Below are 19,923 nucleotides of genomic sequence, written 5' to 3'. Positions count from 1 at the left end.
CATTCCTGGCAAAAACATTCGCTTATCACTATTGATGGACGTATCGTACTTTTAAACAATCGTTTCACAATAAGTTTGGTCCAACAATCTTTTAAAAATCTATGGCCAGCTTGAGACTGTAAGATCTACAGGGCAGGGGCTTCCTTCCTACTGTACACTTGATAAAGGGTATTGACCCGAAACATGTCGTGTTACCACTACCCACAATAAATGGTTTGCAGTACATCTGCTGAAGCTTGTTTCTCCTACTTTTTGGATTTTTGCAGTTGTATTTGGTTGCAGCACAGAGCAACAACTAGGAGCTTAAGCCTTTTTCGTAAGTACTTTATACAAAGTTCTCCAATAATTTTTTATTTCCTTCATACTGTGTATTTACCACATGGCCACTGAATCACTGTTTATTTATACCTATTTATGTACCATTAGTGTTTATAATGTGTTCCCTGTGTGTACTTTTCTAGATTGTAAAACTGGACAGCACTGCATATCCTAGCAGTAATGGGCTGGGATACAAAATAGGCCCTGGCATTTCAAGTACACAGAGGCCCAAACAGTCCCCAGCAGCCCAATAAATACTCACTGTCTATGGCATCTTCCAGCAGCAAAAAAAGAGAAAAGTTGTTCTCACCACTAACTTTTAAACCACTAGGTGGGGTGCAGTGAGGCTGTGACCACAAAATTCATAAAGACAGAAACAAGGGATCCTCTGAACAATAATTTTGTCCAGCCCATTTTTGGAGTTTTGTGTGACATTATGTCCAATTTGCTTTTTTTCCTCCCTTTTTTTTTGTTCTGTTCCAATACACACAAAGGGAATAAACATGTGTATAGCAAATGTGTGTTACTGCAATATTTTTCTGTGAGTAATGCTTGATTTTCTGGAAACATTTATGGGGTGCCAACAATTTGGGCCATGGCTGTATACAAGCTGGCCAACTATGTCAAAGTCATTCCCAGTCTGGCCAGTCCTACACTCGCTTTCACATGATTCAATAAGAATTCTACTACAGGTATGGGACCAGTTATCCAGAATGCTTGGGACCTGGGGTTTTCCGGAGAAGGGGTCTTTCCATAATTCAGATCTACTTTGCTAAAAAAATTATTAACAGTAAGTAAACCCAATAGGACTGTTTTGGCTCCAATAATTAATTATATTATAGTTGGGATCAAGTACAAGGTACTGTTTTATTATTACAGAGAAAAAGGAAATAATTTTTAAAAATATGAATTATTTGATTAAAATGGAGTCTATGGTAGATGGCCTTTCTGTAGTTCAGAAGATTCTGGATAATGAGTTTCCAGATAAGGGGTCCGATACCTGTACTTCAATTTACAAAGGGGCTGAACTTCTTTAAAAGAGCCTCTATCGAGGCTTGAACTAAAAATATAGACTGGCTGAACACTGATTGAATACTGAGCAAGAACATGACTCTGCTTCATACTAAAAAATTATTTTCAATATAATATTAATAAGAACTAGCCCTCTGAATTGGAAACAATCCCAGTGCAACCTCTGTGACCACTGTACTGTACCAACTAAACCACACACGTTAGACAATGCAAATCTATTACAAATCTCTGTGTATCCCTGCCATGTGCCAGTGCCATTCGGAGTTCATTATACAAAGGAATGACCGAGCGCTGCTCTCCCTCCCAGTACATCAGCTTTCCTGCCATGTGAAACAGGTGTGTACCCAGAGCATGGATTCTATGTTCAGTGTGAATATGACAATATAGAACCAACTTTGAAGAAGTAAAGGTAGTTTGGTGACTATGGCAACTAAAAAAGGAAGGGAAAATAATGTTTACCACTGAAAAACCCACAAAATGATACAGCTTTTATTAAATATAACTTTATTATATACAGACTTAGATTTTGTAATAAAAAGTCAAAATATATTAATGGTTCTTAACAAATCCAGCGCAAAAATAATAAAAAAAAATATCTAGATGCCCTAAGCAATTCAGTTTTCATTTAAAGGGTAAGTAAAAGTGCATATGGAAACAGTACTAAAACACAATTTATTTATATATTAAGTTCATTATGGCAATAATTCAGCTTCCTAGGGAAAGTATGTGAAAGCCAGCTGCAAGCCATTAATACCGCAAAGCAACAGCTGCTATCAGGGACCCCATTCAGTTTGGCCCAGTCCTATAAGCCCCTAGTAACCAGTTAGAAATTACTTTTACCTTTCTAAAGGCATTACACCAGCAAAAACTACTGGCTGGGTGTAAAATAATATTAATAAATAGCTACGCTGACTATTTGCGCCTTTCCACTCCTTTGTAACTACCACATTGAATATGATGTATTATGTACACAAAATGCCTGTAAGCACTCAGCATATTTTAGTCAGTAGTTTAGAGCGAACACCTGAAAGAAGAAGGAAACATTACGTGGGTGCCAATTTGTAACCACCCACACAGGGACTTATTGCTATAACCTAAAACCCTAGGCCAAGACTCCCAATCTTTAAGGGGTGCTTCACCTTCAACACAGATATTAAAATTCTGAGACAATTTTTTTTTTGTTTTGTTTTTGCAATATGAATAGGAGAGGACTTAAATAGAGAGACAAGTAATAATTCTAGCCTCACAGAGCAGAGGAAAAGGATGTTCCACAACATAATAAAAGTTAACATAAAGGTAAACCTTCAAACAGAGCACCAGCCCAAAGTACATTTGTATTCCCTGTGTAAGTTCAAGCTTGGTGCAAGTGTCGCACACAAACTTTTTGAAGACTTTGTCCTTTGAAAGCTCCAAGTCTGAACTAGGTGGTACCATATTGGCACTCCCAGTAATTTAATGTTTCCTTCTATAAATCTAAAATACAATTTGTATTAATAATCATACAGTAACTGGATAGAAAGCAAAGTAATATCTGTAAAAACATTTGGCTTATTATACTTTCTAACTTGCCACCTGTTTCAGGCAAGGCCAAGTGCAACCATGTCTATAAAAATACAGTCAGAGCATTGTAGATTCCAATGGATTTAGAAAAGGGATAAAACATTCAGGAATATTAAAAGTGTGGAGTGTGTAATAAAAAAAAAAAGAAGAAGATATAAACTAAACATGCAATGCTTCTTCCTGACCCCTCCCCCCCACCCAATCAGAAGTTATTACAAAAGCCTGAAGCTTTGAAGCAGTCAGTTTTTCCAATGCAGAAGTCCAGAAGTGCGGTTGGGCTGTGTTTAGCTAGTGCAGTAGTCAATGTGAGCGAGCAGTTCTCTGTGCTGGCTGGCAGGATACACCGCTTTACAATTGGGACACTCCAGCAAACTCTCATCCAACAGACTTCTGCGATGCGGGGGCGAGTGCTGAGCTCGGATGGTCAGTTTCTCTTCAAAGTCAGTGTGTAAGGTCCAGGATGGAACTATGTTACAGATATCGCTGGTATTTTTCTGCAGAGAAGTAAACATTAATCAATAAAGGCTTGAACCCTAGTAGGGTTACTGTTCCTGCCTAGAAGTACATAAGGCCTGTAACAATGAAAGACTCCGTTGCTACTATAGCAGCCTATATTTGGGCCAAGATGGCCTTGTTCATGCTCCGTGGGTCTTCAAAACTCAAAGTGCTCACAGGCCTTGGGGCAAGGGCATAAATATCAGTTTGAGTAGACAGTAAGGATATATTGCATCAAATATAACTAGACTCTTGTCTGCAACACAATTTCGATAGAAAATAAAATATTTCTGTCTACACCTTTATTTATTTACAACTGAACACAGATACCGTAAGCAGCAGCTCATTACTATCCAGTTTGAATGTTTATTGAGCTACTTTCCATGCAACCAAGTACAAAGCTGTCAAATGCTATGAATTAACCGCGAGTCTAAAGGAAATCCCTCCCGCTGGTCTCCCAATACCATTAAATTCCTCCTGTGATGCACACATCTGATGAAGGATGGCATGAGGGCCCAAAACATTATTGTACTTTCTGTGGCCAAAATAAAGATTGGGTAAACCCTGCTTCATGTATACCAGTGTGTGCGGTTCCTGGGTTGCCGATTGCATCACATTGCAAACACCTACACTGGAACAGTGGGGCACTGCATGCGCCGTAGCAATCCCCTGGGAAACTGTCTCCAGGGGTTAACAGCTGGATCACTATGTAGTATACACAGGGGTTTGGCTTTAACCTCATTGCCTTTGCAGATCATGTAGACCAATGAAATACAAGATGCTGCACGGCCACTTTATATCAGTTGCATAAACCTAATGGAGTACAACTATGTCAATATTTAAATGAACTACCTACCAATTAGTAATTTAGCCATTTTCATCAAGCTTGCCCAGGTGCAGTAACCCATAGACACTGGCCTTTTATCAACCCTATGTAACTATGTCACCAATGAGATATTTGTTTTCAAACAGGTGACCAGTATTGCAACCTGCTGATTGGTTGCTTTAGGTTACTGCACCTTGGCAAACTTACTGCTTTTTATACATCACCCCCTAAAAGATGTAACTGGCTGCCATGAAATCTGCAGTAGCCGTTATATAATATTTAATCTTTGGAACAGCAGGCCAGTTGCTACTAAAGAGCCATAACACTGTCACTTTCCCAATATAACATAAACAGGACTGGCAGAAATACAGGCTACACACACTATATCCCAAGGTACTATTGCACTCATGGTTTCAAGTGTTGTGATTCTCATTCCACTCCATTTCTTGCATGTCTGGAATATCTTATTTCAGAAACCTAATGCTTTGTAATATTTAAAGGGATTCTATTACCAGAGTGAAATGGGTTACTTATGCCTGCAAACAATATTGGGAAATTGTATTACACTACTGAAAAATGTGGCCTTTACTTTGGATTTTTTAGCTAGCAATGCAAATTGTACATCTTAGTCCTCGTGTAACTGCCTCTGTAATTAGTAGTACGGAAAAAGCCCTATTAAATAAAAGGTGAACAAAGGAAAACACTAAAACCATGTTAAAGTACTTCATGCTATCAATGATACCCTATATGTCCTTATTATTGGCTGCAAATACCCAGTCTCCTCTTATTGTAAACAAACAAAACTGTTACAAACACAAGTATAAAGTAAAATTTAAGTAGACGAATCTGCATATTACCTGTATCTATGTTACTGATAACCATAAACAGATATAGTTCCCTGTTAAAGGGGATCTAAACAGTTTCAGTATTTTACTTCAAGTCAAACCTACATACTGTATGTAATAAAAGGCACTAAGTTTGTCTAGGATGAGTAATCTATAGCATCCAATATTTATTTTTTTTATTTTTAACAGGTGACTAGGAAATGCTACCAGCTGATTGGTTGCTATAGGAGATGACATGTAGCAAACTTTGCACCTTACATTACATAACCCTTCTAGAATACTACATCATAATATAAAGTGTTAAAAGCTTACTGGGGGATGTAGGCCAGCACAGATGTGTAAGATGCAATTATGTCACCATAATTTTCTTCCAGGAAGTAAGGCTGGAAGCAATAGTTTTCTGTTACGAAGAAACTACAGAGCAGTATTGTCCTACCTTCTCATGTTTGATGACACTGTACACAGTTATCAATGTATGTTAGATAATGGCAAGCAGATGGAACACACTGGTAAGCAGGATTCTCATTGGTGAATATGTATGAACCTGTGGACCACCTAGTTATGTAAGCTCAATGGGACAGTGGCTGCAAGCTTGGTCTAAATACATAACCCAAATTCTGCTTCAGCACTGATGGATGCAGCTGTACATGAATACATTAGCATCCTTCCTTCCTCTGCAAGCCAGATATTAATTGCCCAGTACTGAAAAACACTGGTTTCAAATGTCTTTAGATGAAAGTACAGATCTTGTGCGAATGATTATTTCGCCCTGAGGAACGCCCACACAATACCTGTTGTTCCAGTAAAGCAATTTGGTTCTGTTGTTGGTGCTGCTTTAGCAGTGACATGCTCATAGCTTGGATCTGAAATACAAAACACATAACATAGCAAAGGCATTCTCCACACCTATGTACTGCTGAACCATCTGCACCTAGTGACCAGCCCACAAACCAACACCAAGTAATTGCTGCAGTGCAGCTGACTCCCCCACCACTTGTCTGCAGGGCAATCTATATAAAATGATCTCTACCATGTGGTGTGACTGCCTGCCTATGTTTATGTATAAAAACTATGTGAGGGAACATCCAAAGCATGGGCAGCAACGTGTTACTCACTAGCCACTGGTTGGAAACATGTGCTTGTATTGTCAAAGAAGTTTTGGTTGCAAACATGTTTGTATTTTATTTGTGTGTGTTCTGCAGAAGTTGAGAAACTTCACACTGGATAATGTTATGGATAATGTTATTCACTGTAATGGTCATGCTAACAAAAACACAGAGAATAGATTGAGCTTATGACTGAATGTTTCCATATACACTTACCTGGTTAGTGAGCTCTTTTGTTCTCTTTTTTTCTTCTTCCGTCTCTTGTTTGGATACTTCAAGCTCAGCTCTTAATTTCTGCTTTTTCTCTTTATAGGACTGTCTTTCCTCATCCCGTTCTGCTTTCATAGCAGCGAGGTGAGCTCTTAACTGGGAAGCAATTTTTTTTTCATTGTCAAGGTCTTTCTTTGCAGCTAAAAGAAGTTTATCATAGTATTTCTGCTTCTCATCATCTTGCTTAGCTGAAAAGACAGATAAATTAGTAAAGCAGATAAATGCATAGTGGTTATTGGTCACCTGTGCTAATAGAAACATCATAGAAACAATGCTCTCCCCAAGCTGAGCACATTGCACTTCATGGATCCATTAGGGTCTGGGGATTTTACTGTAAATTTGATTTAGTTTATAAGCAGTATTTTTAGCGTCCATTCATTGGCTCCCACATAGTGTGGAGTGGTGAGACTATTCCTTACCCCTTTATTTACAGGAAGCTGTGAGAAACCAGAAACGTGTGACTACACATTTATTGAATAACAGTATGCCCTACTCAGGATGGCACTTGGTATAGGTTGGCCACACATGTAACAAATCAGAAGCTGTACACAGTAAGCTGACCCCCACTTCTTTACTCACAGTGGAGTAATATATTCACTGGTGAGGGGCCGGAGCACAGACTGGTAAGGAGTTTCACAAAGCTGAAACCTGAACAGACAGTTGAGACCCGAACAGCCTTAGTAAAAACCAAACTGTATGGGTCAAAACCAAACAGGTGGCAACCCTACCATACACGTAGCACTGTCAGAATTTCCAAAGCTCTTACTCACCCTCAAACATATATAACCACCTGCAACAAACATTATGAACCATAGCCAAAAGTTCTGACAGAAAATTTAAGGGAACAATACAGAAGCAAAAAATTTATACAAATAATAATATCATCCAGGAGAGCATCAGAGTCCATAGTTCAAATCCTCACATATATCCAATAGAGAAAATGAAATTCCTGATTAAATTCATGCTTTATCTACACATGTTGCAAATAAGGAAAACTCCACTGAAAGAATGTATTCATTCTGTAGTAGATTATCCATTGCAGTTCATTTCCAAGTACCCATTTTGCATACATATCACTTGTCTGAATAATTCTTTAGTGATAACCATTTCTCTATATCCTTTTTTTGACAACAGAACAGATGTGACCATTAAACTACAGTAATAGAGATTATTGACCTTGCCCCAAAAAAGTAGTTTTAAGAAGAACCATCATAAATCAGCAGTTTGCATAGTATAAATCTTAAAGGGGTTGTTCACCTTTCAGTTAACTTTTACTATGATGTAGAGAGTAATATTCAGAAAAAATTTGCAGTTGGTCCTGTTTGGAGTTTTAGCAGCTATTTGGTAGCTAGGATTCAAGTTACCTTAGCAACCAGGGTGTGGTTTAAATGAAAGACTTGAATAGAAAAATAAGTACTAAAAAAGTAACAATAACAAACTGCAGTTTCAAAGAGCAATAGTTTTTTGGCTGCCGGGGTCAGTGACCCCGCCGTTTGAAAGCTGCAAATAGGTAGAAGGCGGCAAATAATTAAAAAACTATAAATAATGAAGACCAATGGAAAAGTTGCTTAGAATTGGCCATTCTTTAACATACTAAAATTTAACTTAAAGTTGAACCACCCCTTTAAGAACAACACCGGTTGTGAAGCTTGAAGAGGTTTAACAAGTCAATGGGCTACTGTGCATTTATAAAATTCCCATATCTTCTGTACCTAAAATGCATATAGGTCAACTATGGTCCAGCAGCATGAGGTGCATACGGCATGTTACGCCAGTCTAATTAAAGCAGAGTACATGAGGCTTATGTTACACAGATAAACAGCTGCTACCTGCAGTTAGGAAGAACCAGGATTCATTATTTGCGGTAATTAGCCTACTACTGTAGGAAGAAATTAAACCTCTTTCTAGCCAGCTAAGTATCAATTCTTAGCCAGTCTGTTGTTGCCCTGTTTTGTAACCTGAATGCAGACGGAGCCCCTTTGCTTCATTGCTTACACTTACCTGCAGATGGAGTGTCCTTTGCTTGTTGTTGGATTGTTTTGTTAGCATTTCCCAGCTGTTGCTCCAGCTCATAGATTCGGCACATAAGTCCCTTCACATACTCTTCACGCTGCTGATCATACACCAACCACTTCTGGTTTTTCTCCAGTGCCTTATGAAGGAAAAGCAAAAAGGATGGCTATTCTCATTAATGACACGGGCATAAAGGAATAGTTATTTTTATAGTAAGGGCACATAATAATGAAGTGCGTCTCTATCCAGCTGCAGTGAATCAGTTCAATATCCGAATAAAATTATTCATATGCTTCAACCCAAAACAACATTTTTCACCAGAATGTTGTCGAGATGAGGTCTACATTGTCTACAGATACCACTAAAGGCTATGTAAAAATAAAGTTGGTATGGCAATGTACTAAATCTGAATCACATATAAAGAATCACATATAAATAAATACATGACAATTACAGAAGTTGTGCTCCTTCTTATGTCTGTAAGTGATGCTCAAAAATATACAGTGCCAGAAATGTACCGAAAGGCCTGTAGGATATGAAATAAATGACATTTCCCTTTGTATGCACACCTACCTATGTTTTGCACAACCTGAGACACCTGCTTGACTAACATGTAAGTCTGTGTGAGGAATTCTCAGTGTAATAGAGAAGAAACCTGATATAATATGACAATAAGCTGGCTCTCAAAGGGGAACCATTACTATTATCAGAATTCATAAAGTTTGTGGATGCTTAATTGCAATTAAAGAACAAATGATAAAACTTATTTGTAAACAGGCCCATTAGACATCTGCAACAGTGGATTTCTATACAGCTACTGTTCCCTTATAAATGACAACAAAAGCTCTGACTTCAGTCATGTTCACAGCTTTAGGTACAAGCCACCTGGTTTTAAAGGTGGCCATACACTGGCCAATCAGGCACCTCTTTGTGCCATTGGCCCACAGGCCAAACAGACAAAGAGAGGGCTGCACACAGTATGGCTGCCTTCCTATTGTTCTAATTACCTCTACAAAGAATTGATCACTATCCACAGAACATGCTAAGCATTCTTCTGAACTTAAACTAAACCCTTAAAGTCACATGACTTTAAAGCTCTGAATAGGTGAATGTGACAAGTTTTTGATTACAGATCATCAAATCTATAAGGTTTGGATTTAGTGCATACCTAAGCATTTGTAATAAATTATTATTGTATACCAATCATTTAAAAGTGTGGTTATGTGGCATCAGACAAAACCCACATAAAGATGGGGAGCAAATCCAGTCCCAAGCATTTAGCCACGATGTTGTCTAATGGGGCTCTATACACTATTGTACAGCGCTGCGGAATATGTTGGCGCTTTATAAATAAATGTTAATAATAATAATGTTAATAATAATATATACTCACGTCTTTCAATTGGCTCTCCAGCAGATTTAAATTATTTGCAACTTCCCCTTTTTTCGAATCCTGTAAAGAGGAAAAAAATATATACAATTTAGCTCAATGTGACTATTTTGCACATCTAATGGCAGTGGAAAGTTAATGCACTATTTTCTGCATTATTTAAATCAGATACTACAGTTACTGAACAAAAAGCCAGTTGCTATTTGTTGCCAGTAAAATGTTGCCCTCTAGTGGCAAATGCAGTTAGAAAAAAATTCACCATAAAAGTGTTTTTAATAGCAACATTCTGCTGTACTGATCAGAGCTATCAAATTCAAATGATTTTGTATCGATACAAATCCTAATGCCAAGAAGCACCCCTTCCCCCCAGGTTAGGAGCAGTGAAGCAGTTTTACACATTTAAGGATTGTGCAGATACTTATTGGTATAAGTATAAGCTGGCATATTAAGGTTACCGTAGCTGAAAGGATGTTTTCTATACCAGCAGAGAAGTGCCTCCCACTGCCATGAATAGGAAACTTGTACCAGTGCCTTGTGTATTTTAGCTCAAAATGCTTCAGGCTATGGCATATGGTGTTATGAAGGTGCTAAGACAAAAAGCCTCTTACAGCCTGGCTCCTAATACTAGTGAATGGAAAGTGCCCTCTCTGACATGCATTCGTAAAGAACTAACCTTGGTGCCAAAACACTGTCAAGGTGACAGGGGGAGAAGGGTTTTTTGTCCGCCCCTTGTTTTTTCTCTCCTGGATGGCAGCAGCAAACAAAAATCTCCATGTACCACAACACTAAACAAAGCAATTTTGGATTGAAAAGCACCAAAAGAGACATTTCCCATTCATGTGAATGGGGGGGGGGGGGGGGTGCCATTAGCCCCAGGATATATATATATATATAAGCAAGAGCCTTTAAGAGAGTGATGGATATATTCAGGCCTATGGCACAAGGTGTGTTTTGACCTTATGGAGGATACATTTGGTCACCACAGCAAAGTATGTAACATACGTGTTCAAACAAAAAGATACCATACAAAAAATCATAATCAATCTATTACAGTCAGGGACAGAAAACTTGATTTTGACAAATACTGTTCTCTGCCCCCCACATGCCATTTGCCTATGAAACAAAATTTCCCTAAATTTGGATTTAGTTATAAACGGACACATATTGATTCAGCAGCAGCCAATCACTATATCTAAAAAGACTTTATTTGCATGGTATATAAAAACTCCAACACATTATGACATGGGCATTAAGTCAGCAGTCATAATTTACCTCCAAGTCTTGCTGTAAATAATTAGTTATGGAGTTAATACGATTTTGAACAGCAGATAGCTGGCTCTGGATGTCATCAGCAACTTGTTCTGCATCTATTACATGAAATGCACCATTCTCCTCTCTACCATATCTTAGTTCTTCTGTTAGACTGTCAATCTCCTCACTCTTCTTAGCTATTTCTTGGCTATAGTGCTCTCTCAAAGTTTCAGATTCAAGTATTTCTTGTAAGAGAACCTTTACCTAAGAACAAGAATAACTGATGAATGGAAAAATTAAAGTCTCTTTTTCAAAGAACCACTTCAAATCCATATCTGGAGAAAAATATATATACATACGCTTGTGGGGGTGGGGGTAAAATGAACCTAACTTTTGAAAATGAAAATTGTAAACGCACAAAACTATGTAGGGTGTATGCTGTCCCTTCTAGTTATGTAGTATCTTTACGTAGGGGTAGACTCTATACAGAGATATCATGCAACTGTGTCACCATAACTAGCTAACTAATTATATCAAAGAACACAAAACTTTGGTCTTGGTCAAATCCATCAATCCTTTAGGCCACATCTGTTCTTGCTTTCAGAAATGAAAACATAGGCTAAATTGAATTTAATAATTTTCCTCTCTCTTGAATTTTGTTGTTTAATAAATAGAAATGGACTCAATTCATTGCTAGTACAAAACACTTGAAATATTTGCCAGTAATGACCGGGACCTTAAGAGAAATGTGCATAATGTTTATGTGACTTATCTACAAAAACAGTGATGGCTTTGTTTTTGGAAAGAGAATTGAGTTGTGTGTAAAATGTGGTAAGAATGGAAGTGAAATGGTTTTCTGAATACTAGGCACTAAGGAAGTGAACTGGACATACCAACATGCAAGTGTTAAAATAATTATACACTGGAAAATGTTGTCTGAATCTGAAAACAAAGTTTTTTTCCAGAACCAAATGTGGCTTTCTAATGACAGGTCTATGAAATCTGAAAATTCAGCAAACAAAATATGCTTATTCCTTTGACTACTTTTTGGACCTTTTTTTTCTTCCATAAAGTGATACTGACACGTTCCTAGAAATATAAACCCATCTCAAAGGAGAGCACAAATATACACAAAAATTCTAGTGCAGTGACCTCTATAAAAGTGTATAAAGTGCACGTGCAGCACACCTTTATGGTGTAAAGCGCAAAATCGTGAGAAATATAAATATACAGAGGGCAATTTTTGTTTCAGTGTGCAGGCGAGTGATGTCCTTTTAATGGCTAGATCCCCTGCCAGGTGATATCCCCTGAGGAAGCGTGGTGCTCCATGTGAAACGTGTAGAGAAAAGGACAATTACTCTACATAAATTGGGAATGATCCATTATCCAATGCTGTTGATTTTATAAACTTTGTGAGGATTCCCTCTGAGCTTGTTATCTTGTAAATAATAAAACTGTATTGCACTATTTGGCATTCTCTTATTCCTTTATATACAAAGTTTTCTATATCTATGGATTTTGTTTGCCCTCTAATTATCAGGAATCTGGTGAGAAGGTGATCTAGCCATTAAAAGGACACCACTCGCCAGCATGCTGGAAAAAAAACTGCACTATATATAATTATATTTCTCACGATTTTGCAATTTACACTATAAAGTTGTGTTGCAGAAATATATGCTATTGTGTGGATCCAGCAAAATGGATGGTTATAAGGGAGCAGCCATCAAAATAATTAAAATAAATATTCCCACTGTTTCAGCGCTGAATGGACTTTGTTTATATTTTAGAGGAGAATCTGTCACTGCATCACCAAGCACAAAAAAACTGCACTTAAAACTATGCTCTAAAATAGTTAGAATTAGATTGAATTAGATTGTGTATTCGTAATATATCTATACGTTTGGTTAATCTGATAACTATGTATAAATATATAAGGGGATCTTATAAAAATCTCTCTAATGCTTTATTTACCAGCAGGACCTTTCTAACCGACATTCCAATTACAAGAAAGGAGGTTCTGTATTCAGAAAGGTTTCTTACAGTGAGAGCATCCCTGTCATACTGGATGATACATTATATACAGTAGTTTCAAGAAGGGGTTGGATGGCTTTTTTAGCAAGTTAGGAAATACAGGGTTAGGGGCAATAGTTCTTAGTTCAAGTTGATCCAGGGACTGGTCCGATTGCCATCTTGGAGTCAGGAATTAGTTTTTTCCCCCTGAAACTGGAGAGGCTTTAGAATGGCTTTTTTGGCTTCCTCTGGATCAACCAGCAGTTAGGCAGGTTATATATAGGCATTAAAGGAGAAGGAAAGGCTAATAAAGAGTTAATATTAAGCTGCAGGCATTCCTTCAGTTGTCTCAATAGTGCCCTTAAGTCTCCCCATATTTCACCTGTTCAGATGATCAGAAGCCAAACAGGAAGAAAAAACGCTGAGCTCTGCAAAGAAAGTTCCCATAATGCCTCACTCCTGCACCAAGACCGGAGTACATGCGCAGTTAGTAAGACTATGAGGAAGCTTCCTGCTGATTGGTTCAGATCCATATTCCTAAGAGGGGGAGTGAGTTCTTGAGGGAGGGGGGAGCAGGAGAGGGGAGAGAGCTGAGAACTGCATGTCTCTGGCACAGGAAATCAGACAACAAATCTTTTGACATAGGACTCAGTGCAGCGTTTCTGTGAGTGCTTATGGCTGTATTTACATAGACATTTCTGATAAAGCTTACTTAGTTTTTACCTTTCTTTCTCCTTTAAGGAACTTAACGTGGGTATCTTTTTTCAACCTAACTTACTATGTTTATCCCCCACTTTTCTGCTACAGATGTTATCTGGCAGTCCTATAATTCCCTGGCTAAGAAAGGAATTCCCTGGGGTGAATATCATCACATCCGAATCAAATCCGTAAATTCATGTGACTTTTTGTCAAATAAATTTTTTTTTTTTCACTGCGTGGACCATTCCTTATGATACTTTGCATATGCAAATTAGGATTTGGTTCAGTATTCAGTGATTCAGGGTTCATCCAAATCCCAAAATAGTGGATTCAGTGCAGTCCTAGTTACACTAATGATACAGTATAGACTAACAATGATGGCACAAGGTGTATTCTGTGCCCAAACCACCATGGTGCTACACATTCACATAAATAGGAAATGCATTGCAGCATCACTATGGGCACTTTTCAGCCATAAATGTTCCTGTAGCTTAAAGGAACAGTAACACAAAATTTTCACTTTAAAGATATCAATTCTATATACTTTTATTAAGCTATGTAACCTTAAAAAAATGCAATATTGTAAGTGGCTTTTTAATAAATTACCGTATATACTCGAGTATAAGCCAAAAATGTGCTGAAAAAGTCACCCTCGGCTTATACTCAAGTATATACCCGCCCATCCCAAGAGACCCCCCGCCGCCGAATCCAGTGTAAAGTTTATGAGGCAAAGCTGCCGAGTCAAACTGAGCACAGAACTGGTTTATAGTTACCCCATAAGCCCAGATTTTCAGAGCTCACACACGCGCTAGCTAGCACGTCCACGGGGTGGGAGAATGGGGAGTGCGCAACGAACGCCAGCTCGTTACATCTTCAAAGATGTAACGCGTTGGCGTTCATTGGGCATTCCCCATTCTCCCACCCCGTGGACGCTCAGAAAAGGCTTTCTAATCGGCAACAATAGAAGTTGCTGGTGGAAAGCCCTTCACATCACTTCAGTTATCCAAAGTCGTGCGAAGTTTCCTCCTGCAGGAAACTAAAAACACAATCAGCTAAAAAATCATTTAAACCATTAAAATGGAGTCCAAGGGGGACAGCTTTACCGTAATTTGGAGCTTTCTGAATAATGGGTTTCCAGACAAAAGGTCACACACCTACATATGAAAAGTGCCTTATAGTGCTCAAATTTGCACAAACTAAGGCCAGTGGCACAAGGTGTTTTCTCTGCCTCACGTGCCCTTGGGTTTTTAACTGCATCTCTTATGGCATCAACCTGTCAGCGCACACACAGTGGATTTCTGCACCAAAATACTTTTGCATTTCCAGGCTGAAATCCAAAACAAATCACCCTTTCCTTTGCCTGTGCAGGAAATGCCTGATGCTAATGACCTTAGCAAGATAGAAATCGTGCCTGTGTGAGAATACAGAAGATTAGTGGTAAAGTGTTCATGTTATTTGATCAGTTGTACAAAAAAAAAAAAAAAGAATTTTAAGCATCATCATCAATAAACATCATGACAGATATGGGAAAGAATTTGTCTCTGTCCCAGGCTATGGTGCTAAGAATAGTTAGTACTGTGGTTACTAAACTGCAGACACATTGATTTCACATTATAAGTAAAGTATAAGTATAAAACTGAAGTACATATACTATAGCCGTTTGATTTCCTTGTACACACTTACAAGCAGAGGTTGTAAGGGTATTTTACCCTTATAGATTTTTTGTGATTAAAACGATAGGTAAAAAGTATGTACAGCACAATCCCTATATACTGCAATCATGTTGAGTAAGGGGGTATACTATACTTTTAATATGGAGGCCTTGCTGCTGGATAGAATATACGCAATCAGTAGAGTCTACTGTAGCCAATATGTAGGGCAAAGCATGACTCCAATTTCAGCTCAGAACTGGTTTTGCCTTTGACAAAATGCATTCTGGGTTGGTAGCTGTGCATTTTCCACAAAACTGGAAAAACAAATAATTGGCCAGGATATACATGATACTACTAGGTACTCCAAGGATTTTAAGGATTTAAGGCTCTGGCACACGGGGAGATTAGTCGCCCGTGACAAATCTCCCTTGTCGCAGCGACTAATCTCCCTGAAATGCCATCCCACCGGCGAAAATGTAAATGTAATGTCATACGCGGTGCCGCAATTTCCCCAAAATCGCGGAGCCGTGTATGCCGGTGGGATGGCATTTCGGGGAGATTAGAGCTCTTAATGTGTGTGCCAGAGCCCTTAATGGTGAAGACACACAGAGCTACTAGTAGCAGCTACTTGTCGTGGCTGCTAAAATAGACAATACTGATCATTTACTGATAACTGTCTCTATGTGTGTTTTAGCTGAAGCAATTATCCGTATTGTATATGGCAGGGTATTTTCTGGAGTTTAGTAGCCATGAAAAAGTAGCTGCTACTAGTAGTGTGTCTTCACACTAATACTGCTTGATGCTCATACTTCTTCATCTAAGACTCATACAAAATTAAGGGCTAGTTGTGAGGCTTTTCTAGGGGCCGATTTATCAAAAATTGAGTTTGCATTTTTTCCATAATTGAGAAAAAATGTAAACATGAATATACTCTAGAATAAAACGTGAAAATTTACTTGCCAAGTAAAAGATGGTGAGGTTCAATAAAAGTCAATGGGAATAGAACTTTATTTATTTAGTCTTCCAGTTCATTGTTTAGCCTCATTGAAAAGAAATGGATCAATGTGATTCCTGCCAGCATGCAACTTTTTTTCTGTGACAAAATGTGTGCCATAATATTCTGTCGTTTTTTCACTTTCACTCTTTGTTTTGCATCACCATTTTCATTTTCACAAACCCAAATTTTAAAAAAGCTGCCCCTAATGGCTGCAAGGCTTTTTTAGTGTCAAACACATGAAATGTAAAAGATAGTCAAAGGAATTTCTTTCTGAGCCTCACACTTACTGTTTACAGGTTCTATGTATCCCTTTAGAAAAAAAAAAAGCAAAAAAAAATTAAAAAATACCTCCAACAGCTTGTTTCTTCGTTCATCAGATTTTTCTTTTGATTTAGACATTTCTTCCAGTGTTTTCTTTAAGGTTTCATTTTCTTTCTTTAGCTTTTCCATATCACCAGAGTTTGACCCCAACTTGCTTTTCAACATTTTTGTGGCCATGTGAGCAAGTTCTATAAAAGCAAAATAGAAGATGCCTTTAGGTCTGTTCTTTATTTATTAAAACATTGGTTTCATATACAGCAGCTCAAAGCATCATAGAAATGGAATCTGGACCCTTTGAAAACAAAAAGAACACAACCCCAGAGCACCTGTATAAACTCCATCCAGACAACCTGCTTCCTCATCCCACACACGGCAACGGCTGATACATTGTTATGCTGAACTCACAAGGTTTCAGGCACAAATAATAAAATGACTAGAATCAGCGTAAGCAGTGTTATAAAAATGAAACCAAAGCATAAACATCTTCCTTACAGGTATATATTTAATATTCTCAACTCCTTTCTCTATTTCCTCCTTTTTCCACCTCAGGCAAAACATGGACTGCACAAAATATCCCTTAATGCTAGTAGTTAGTATGGTATACAAAAAAAAACACTGACTCTGACTTTATTTCTATATACACGCAATGTATACACCACAGGATACTATTATTTCAACTGCCTTAAGGGTATCCTTATCAGAATAAAATATTTTAGTTTTGCTTTAAATGAGATCTTAACCTCCCTAAAACCGATGTAAACTGACTCAGAGTGTCCCTCTGAGCAATTTCCATTTATTTTCTGTTTTAGGTCCTTTGATATATTAGCAGTTTTATATAGTTTTATACTGCTAGGCAAGCTTTCAGCTCAATAGCTTTTTGAAAAACCAGTGTGTCAGAAACCCCGTTTGTGGTCTTCCTGTAGTGTATTAACCCTGGGGTTGCCAAATCTGAGACAAAATCCTGCTATTAGCCGTCTAAAAATGTCTCAGATACCACTAGAAAAAGAAAATAAAATGTAAACTAAAAATATTCTCAGATAAGAGTACGTTTACATACAGTAAATCAACTTTTTGGGTCTAAATCCCTATTAAAATTCCCCAACCTTTCTTACTCTTGAGCCACAGTCAAATGTAAAAAGATTTGGAGAGCAACACAAGCACCATACAAGTTCCTGGAAGTGCCAAATAAGGGCTAAGGTTGGCTATTAGGCAGCCTCTATGCACACTATCAGCTTATAGCGGGCTTTATTTGGTAGTAAATCTTGTTTTTATTCAACCAGAACTTGCCAACAAGTCAGGAATTCAAAAATAACTCTCTGGTTTGGGGGCACTGAGAGCAACATCCAAGGGGTTGGGGAGCAACATGTTACTCATGAGCCACTGGTTGGGGATCACAGTCCTTCTAAAGTAGCATACTTCTAGAACAGTTTTTACAATTAAAATCAAAAACTCAAATTTGACATAAAATAATGCCACACTATTCTAGTTTGTGCAAACAAATGATACACCCACATATAATATAATGGGCAATTATATTACAGCAGCACATTTTCAACAAGCTTTCTTGTCATTACTCAATAGCACATATCAGGTGGTGGCTGTCCAGCTGTCACAGAACAAGAACTGCCTGTTCTTCCGTGTGAGGAGGTCACAAACCAGCTGTCACAAAACTACAACTACCTCCTGCCAAGCTGGACTTACTACAACTTGCCACAAAGTGAAAATGTGATTTGTGCTGTGATAAATTAAAGTCCAGAGGGCTACAACATACCTCTACTTGGCAGCCACAATCCCCTACCCTGACCAGACCTAACCAGAGGTTGTACCTGGTGATCACCGTTCCTGCAGCACAGAGTTAAAAATGCTCCAGAACCACAAAAAGCAGAAAGACATATCTATGGGCCTGTGACTCTGTTTAAAAAAAATGTAAAAAGGACACCCTCAATAAATGTATATTGTGTATGTGGGCCAGGGCTGGTCTCATTAACTGCTGGGCACAACTGGGACAACTATGGTGGGATCAAAGTGCCTCTGGGGATGGAGGGTGGACAAATGGCATTTGCCTCTCTCTCTCTCTCCTGCCGACAGCTGCCTATTTACCCCTTAACCAGGTTCTATAGGCCCTGCATGTTATATTTCTAGTAACACAAAGGCCACAAGAAACCAGTGTATATACACTCACCAAATGAAATGAGTGCTCCAGGTGTCCCTGCCCCAGACACTAAGCTTGAGGAGATGGCTACAAACCGGAGTCAAAATATTATTTACATTCAATTCAACTTTAATAAATATTATTTTTATTTTCATTTTTGTGTCCCTGTGAAATTCCTTGTGTACCTGGAGCCCCCTTGGTTTTTATTTCATGACACACTGTGGCCCCCGATAGAGTTGTCACCTGATAGGAGGAAAAAGTTATTTTTTTTATAGTAAAGGTGGCAACCCTAGCCCCCAAGCACTGCATCGCACAATGTGGCCCCACAGCATTCCATGCCAGACACAGTGACAGACCCTCTATGCTGTCCCGCTGCTGTCACTCATCGCAATCATTTCCATAGGAAATCCCCACAATGCGATGTAACTAGCAAGGCAGCAGTTTTATCTGTAGGGAATTACAGAGACGTAGGCATGTATGCAGGGAGATGCCTCATTCTGCAGTGTAAGTGCCCCCTGTCTGCATCAACATTCATATTATTATTTTCGCACTGTCCCTTATTTCTATTTTTTCTATCAGCCCTTTCCCCTCACACGTTCTAGAGCTTTTTTGTTTGCTTCGGGGATGCAGGCCATTTTCCAAGATAAGAACATACCGCCCAATGATTCCGCTCCAACCGGGACAGCCTCGATATTGTTGACAAAGCCCCGCACCCTGATCGCTGTTTAAAAGTCCCGCAGCGCCGTTAAGGTGTAGTTCCTAGAATGCTACTGGGTAGCAAATCCAGACGTCACAAGTCTCTTCTCGCGAGATTACGTGCGGATTCACACAGTGGGTGTGGGAGGGCTGTGACAGGGCGCGCAGGAGTTTGGGGGTATAAAGAGCTGGGCGCGCAGGCGTATAGGGGAATAATGATCTGGGTGATGGGGAGGTAGTGTTATACAAGGAAAGCAGGGTGTGTGTTCGGCACGGCTAGCTGTAAAAGG

At 38.7% G+C, this 19,923-nt stretch overlaps 1 protein-coding gene across 2 annotated transcripts; it reads right to left on the bottom strand.

Annotated features, from left to right (window-relative positions):
- Nucleotides 1-1,825: 1,825 nt before the first annotated feature.
- cep55 (centrosomal protein 55kDa) lies at nucleotides 1,826-19,794 on the bottom strand. Of its 2 annotated transcripts, XM_002937195.5 has the most exons (8): nucleotides 19,593-19,794; nucleotides 16,813-16,973; nucleotides 11,128-11,370; nucleotides 9,859-9,918; nucleotides 8,454-8,604; nucleotides 6,399-6,640; nucleotides 5,868-5,939; nucleotides 1,826-3,404 (listed from the first exon to the last, which is right to left on the bottom strand). In XM_002937195.5, exons 2-8 carry the CDS (start codon nucleotides 16,960-16,962, stop codon nucleotides 3,195-3,197), a joined length of 1,128 nt encoding a protein of 375 aa, XP_002937241.2. In that variant the 5' UTR covers nucleotides 16,963-16,973; nucleotides 19,593-19,794; the 3' UTR covers nucleotides 1,826-3,194. The 2 variants fall into 2 exon arrangements, with proteins under 2 accessions (XP_002937241.2, XP_004915931.1); XM_004915874.4 differs by lacking the exon at nucleotides 11,128-11,370 and having other exon boundaries at nucleotides 19,593-19,791.
- Between the last annotated feature and the right edge of the window lie 129 nt (nucleotides 19,795-19,923).

The sequence above is a fragment of the Xenopus tropicalis genome, chromosome 7, assembly GCF_000004195.4.
Source record: "Xenopus tropicalis strain Nigerian chromosome 7, UCB_Xtro_10.0, whole genome shotgun sequence".
In the NCBI taxonomy this organism is placed as follows: Eukaryota; Metazoa; Chordata; class Amphibia; order Anura; family Pipidae; genus Xenopus; species Xenopus tropicalis.
Note: the sequence above shows the minus strand (reverse complement) of the source record. Positions and strands in the feature narration are given on the sequence as shown.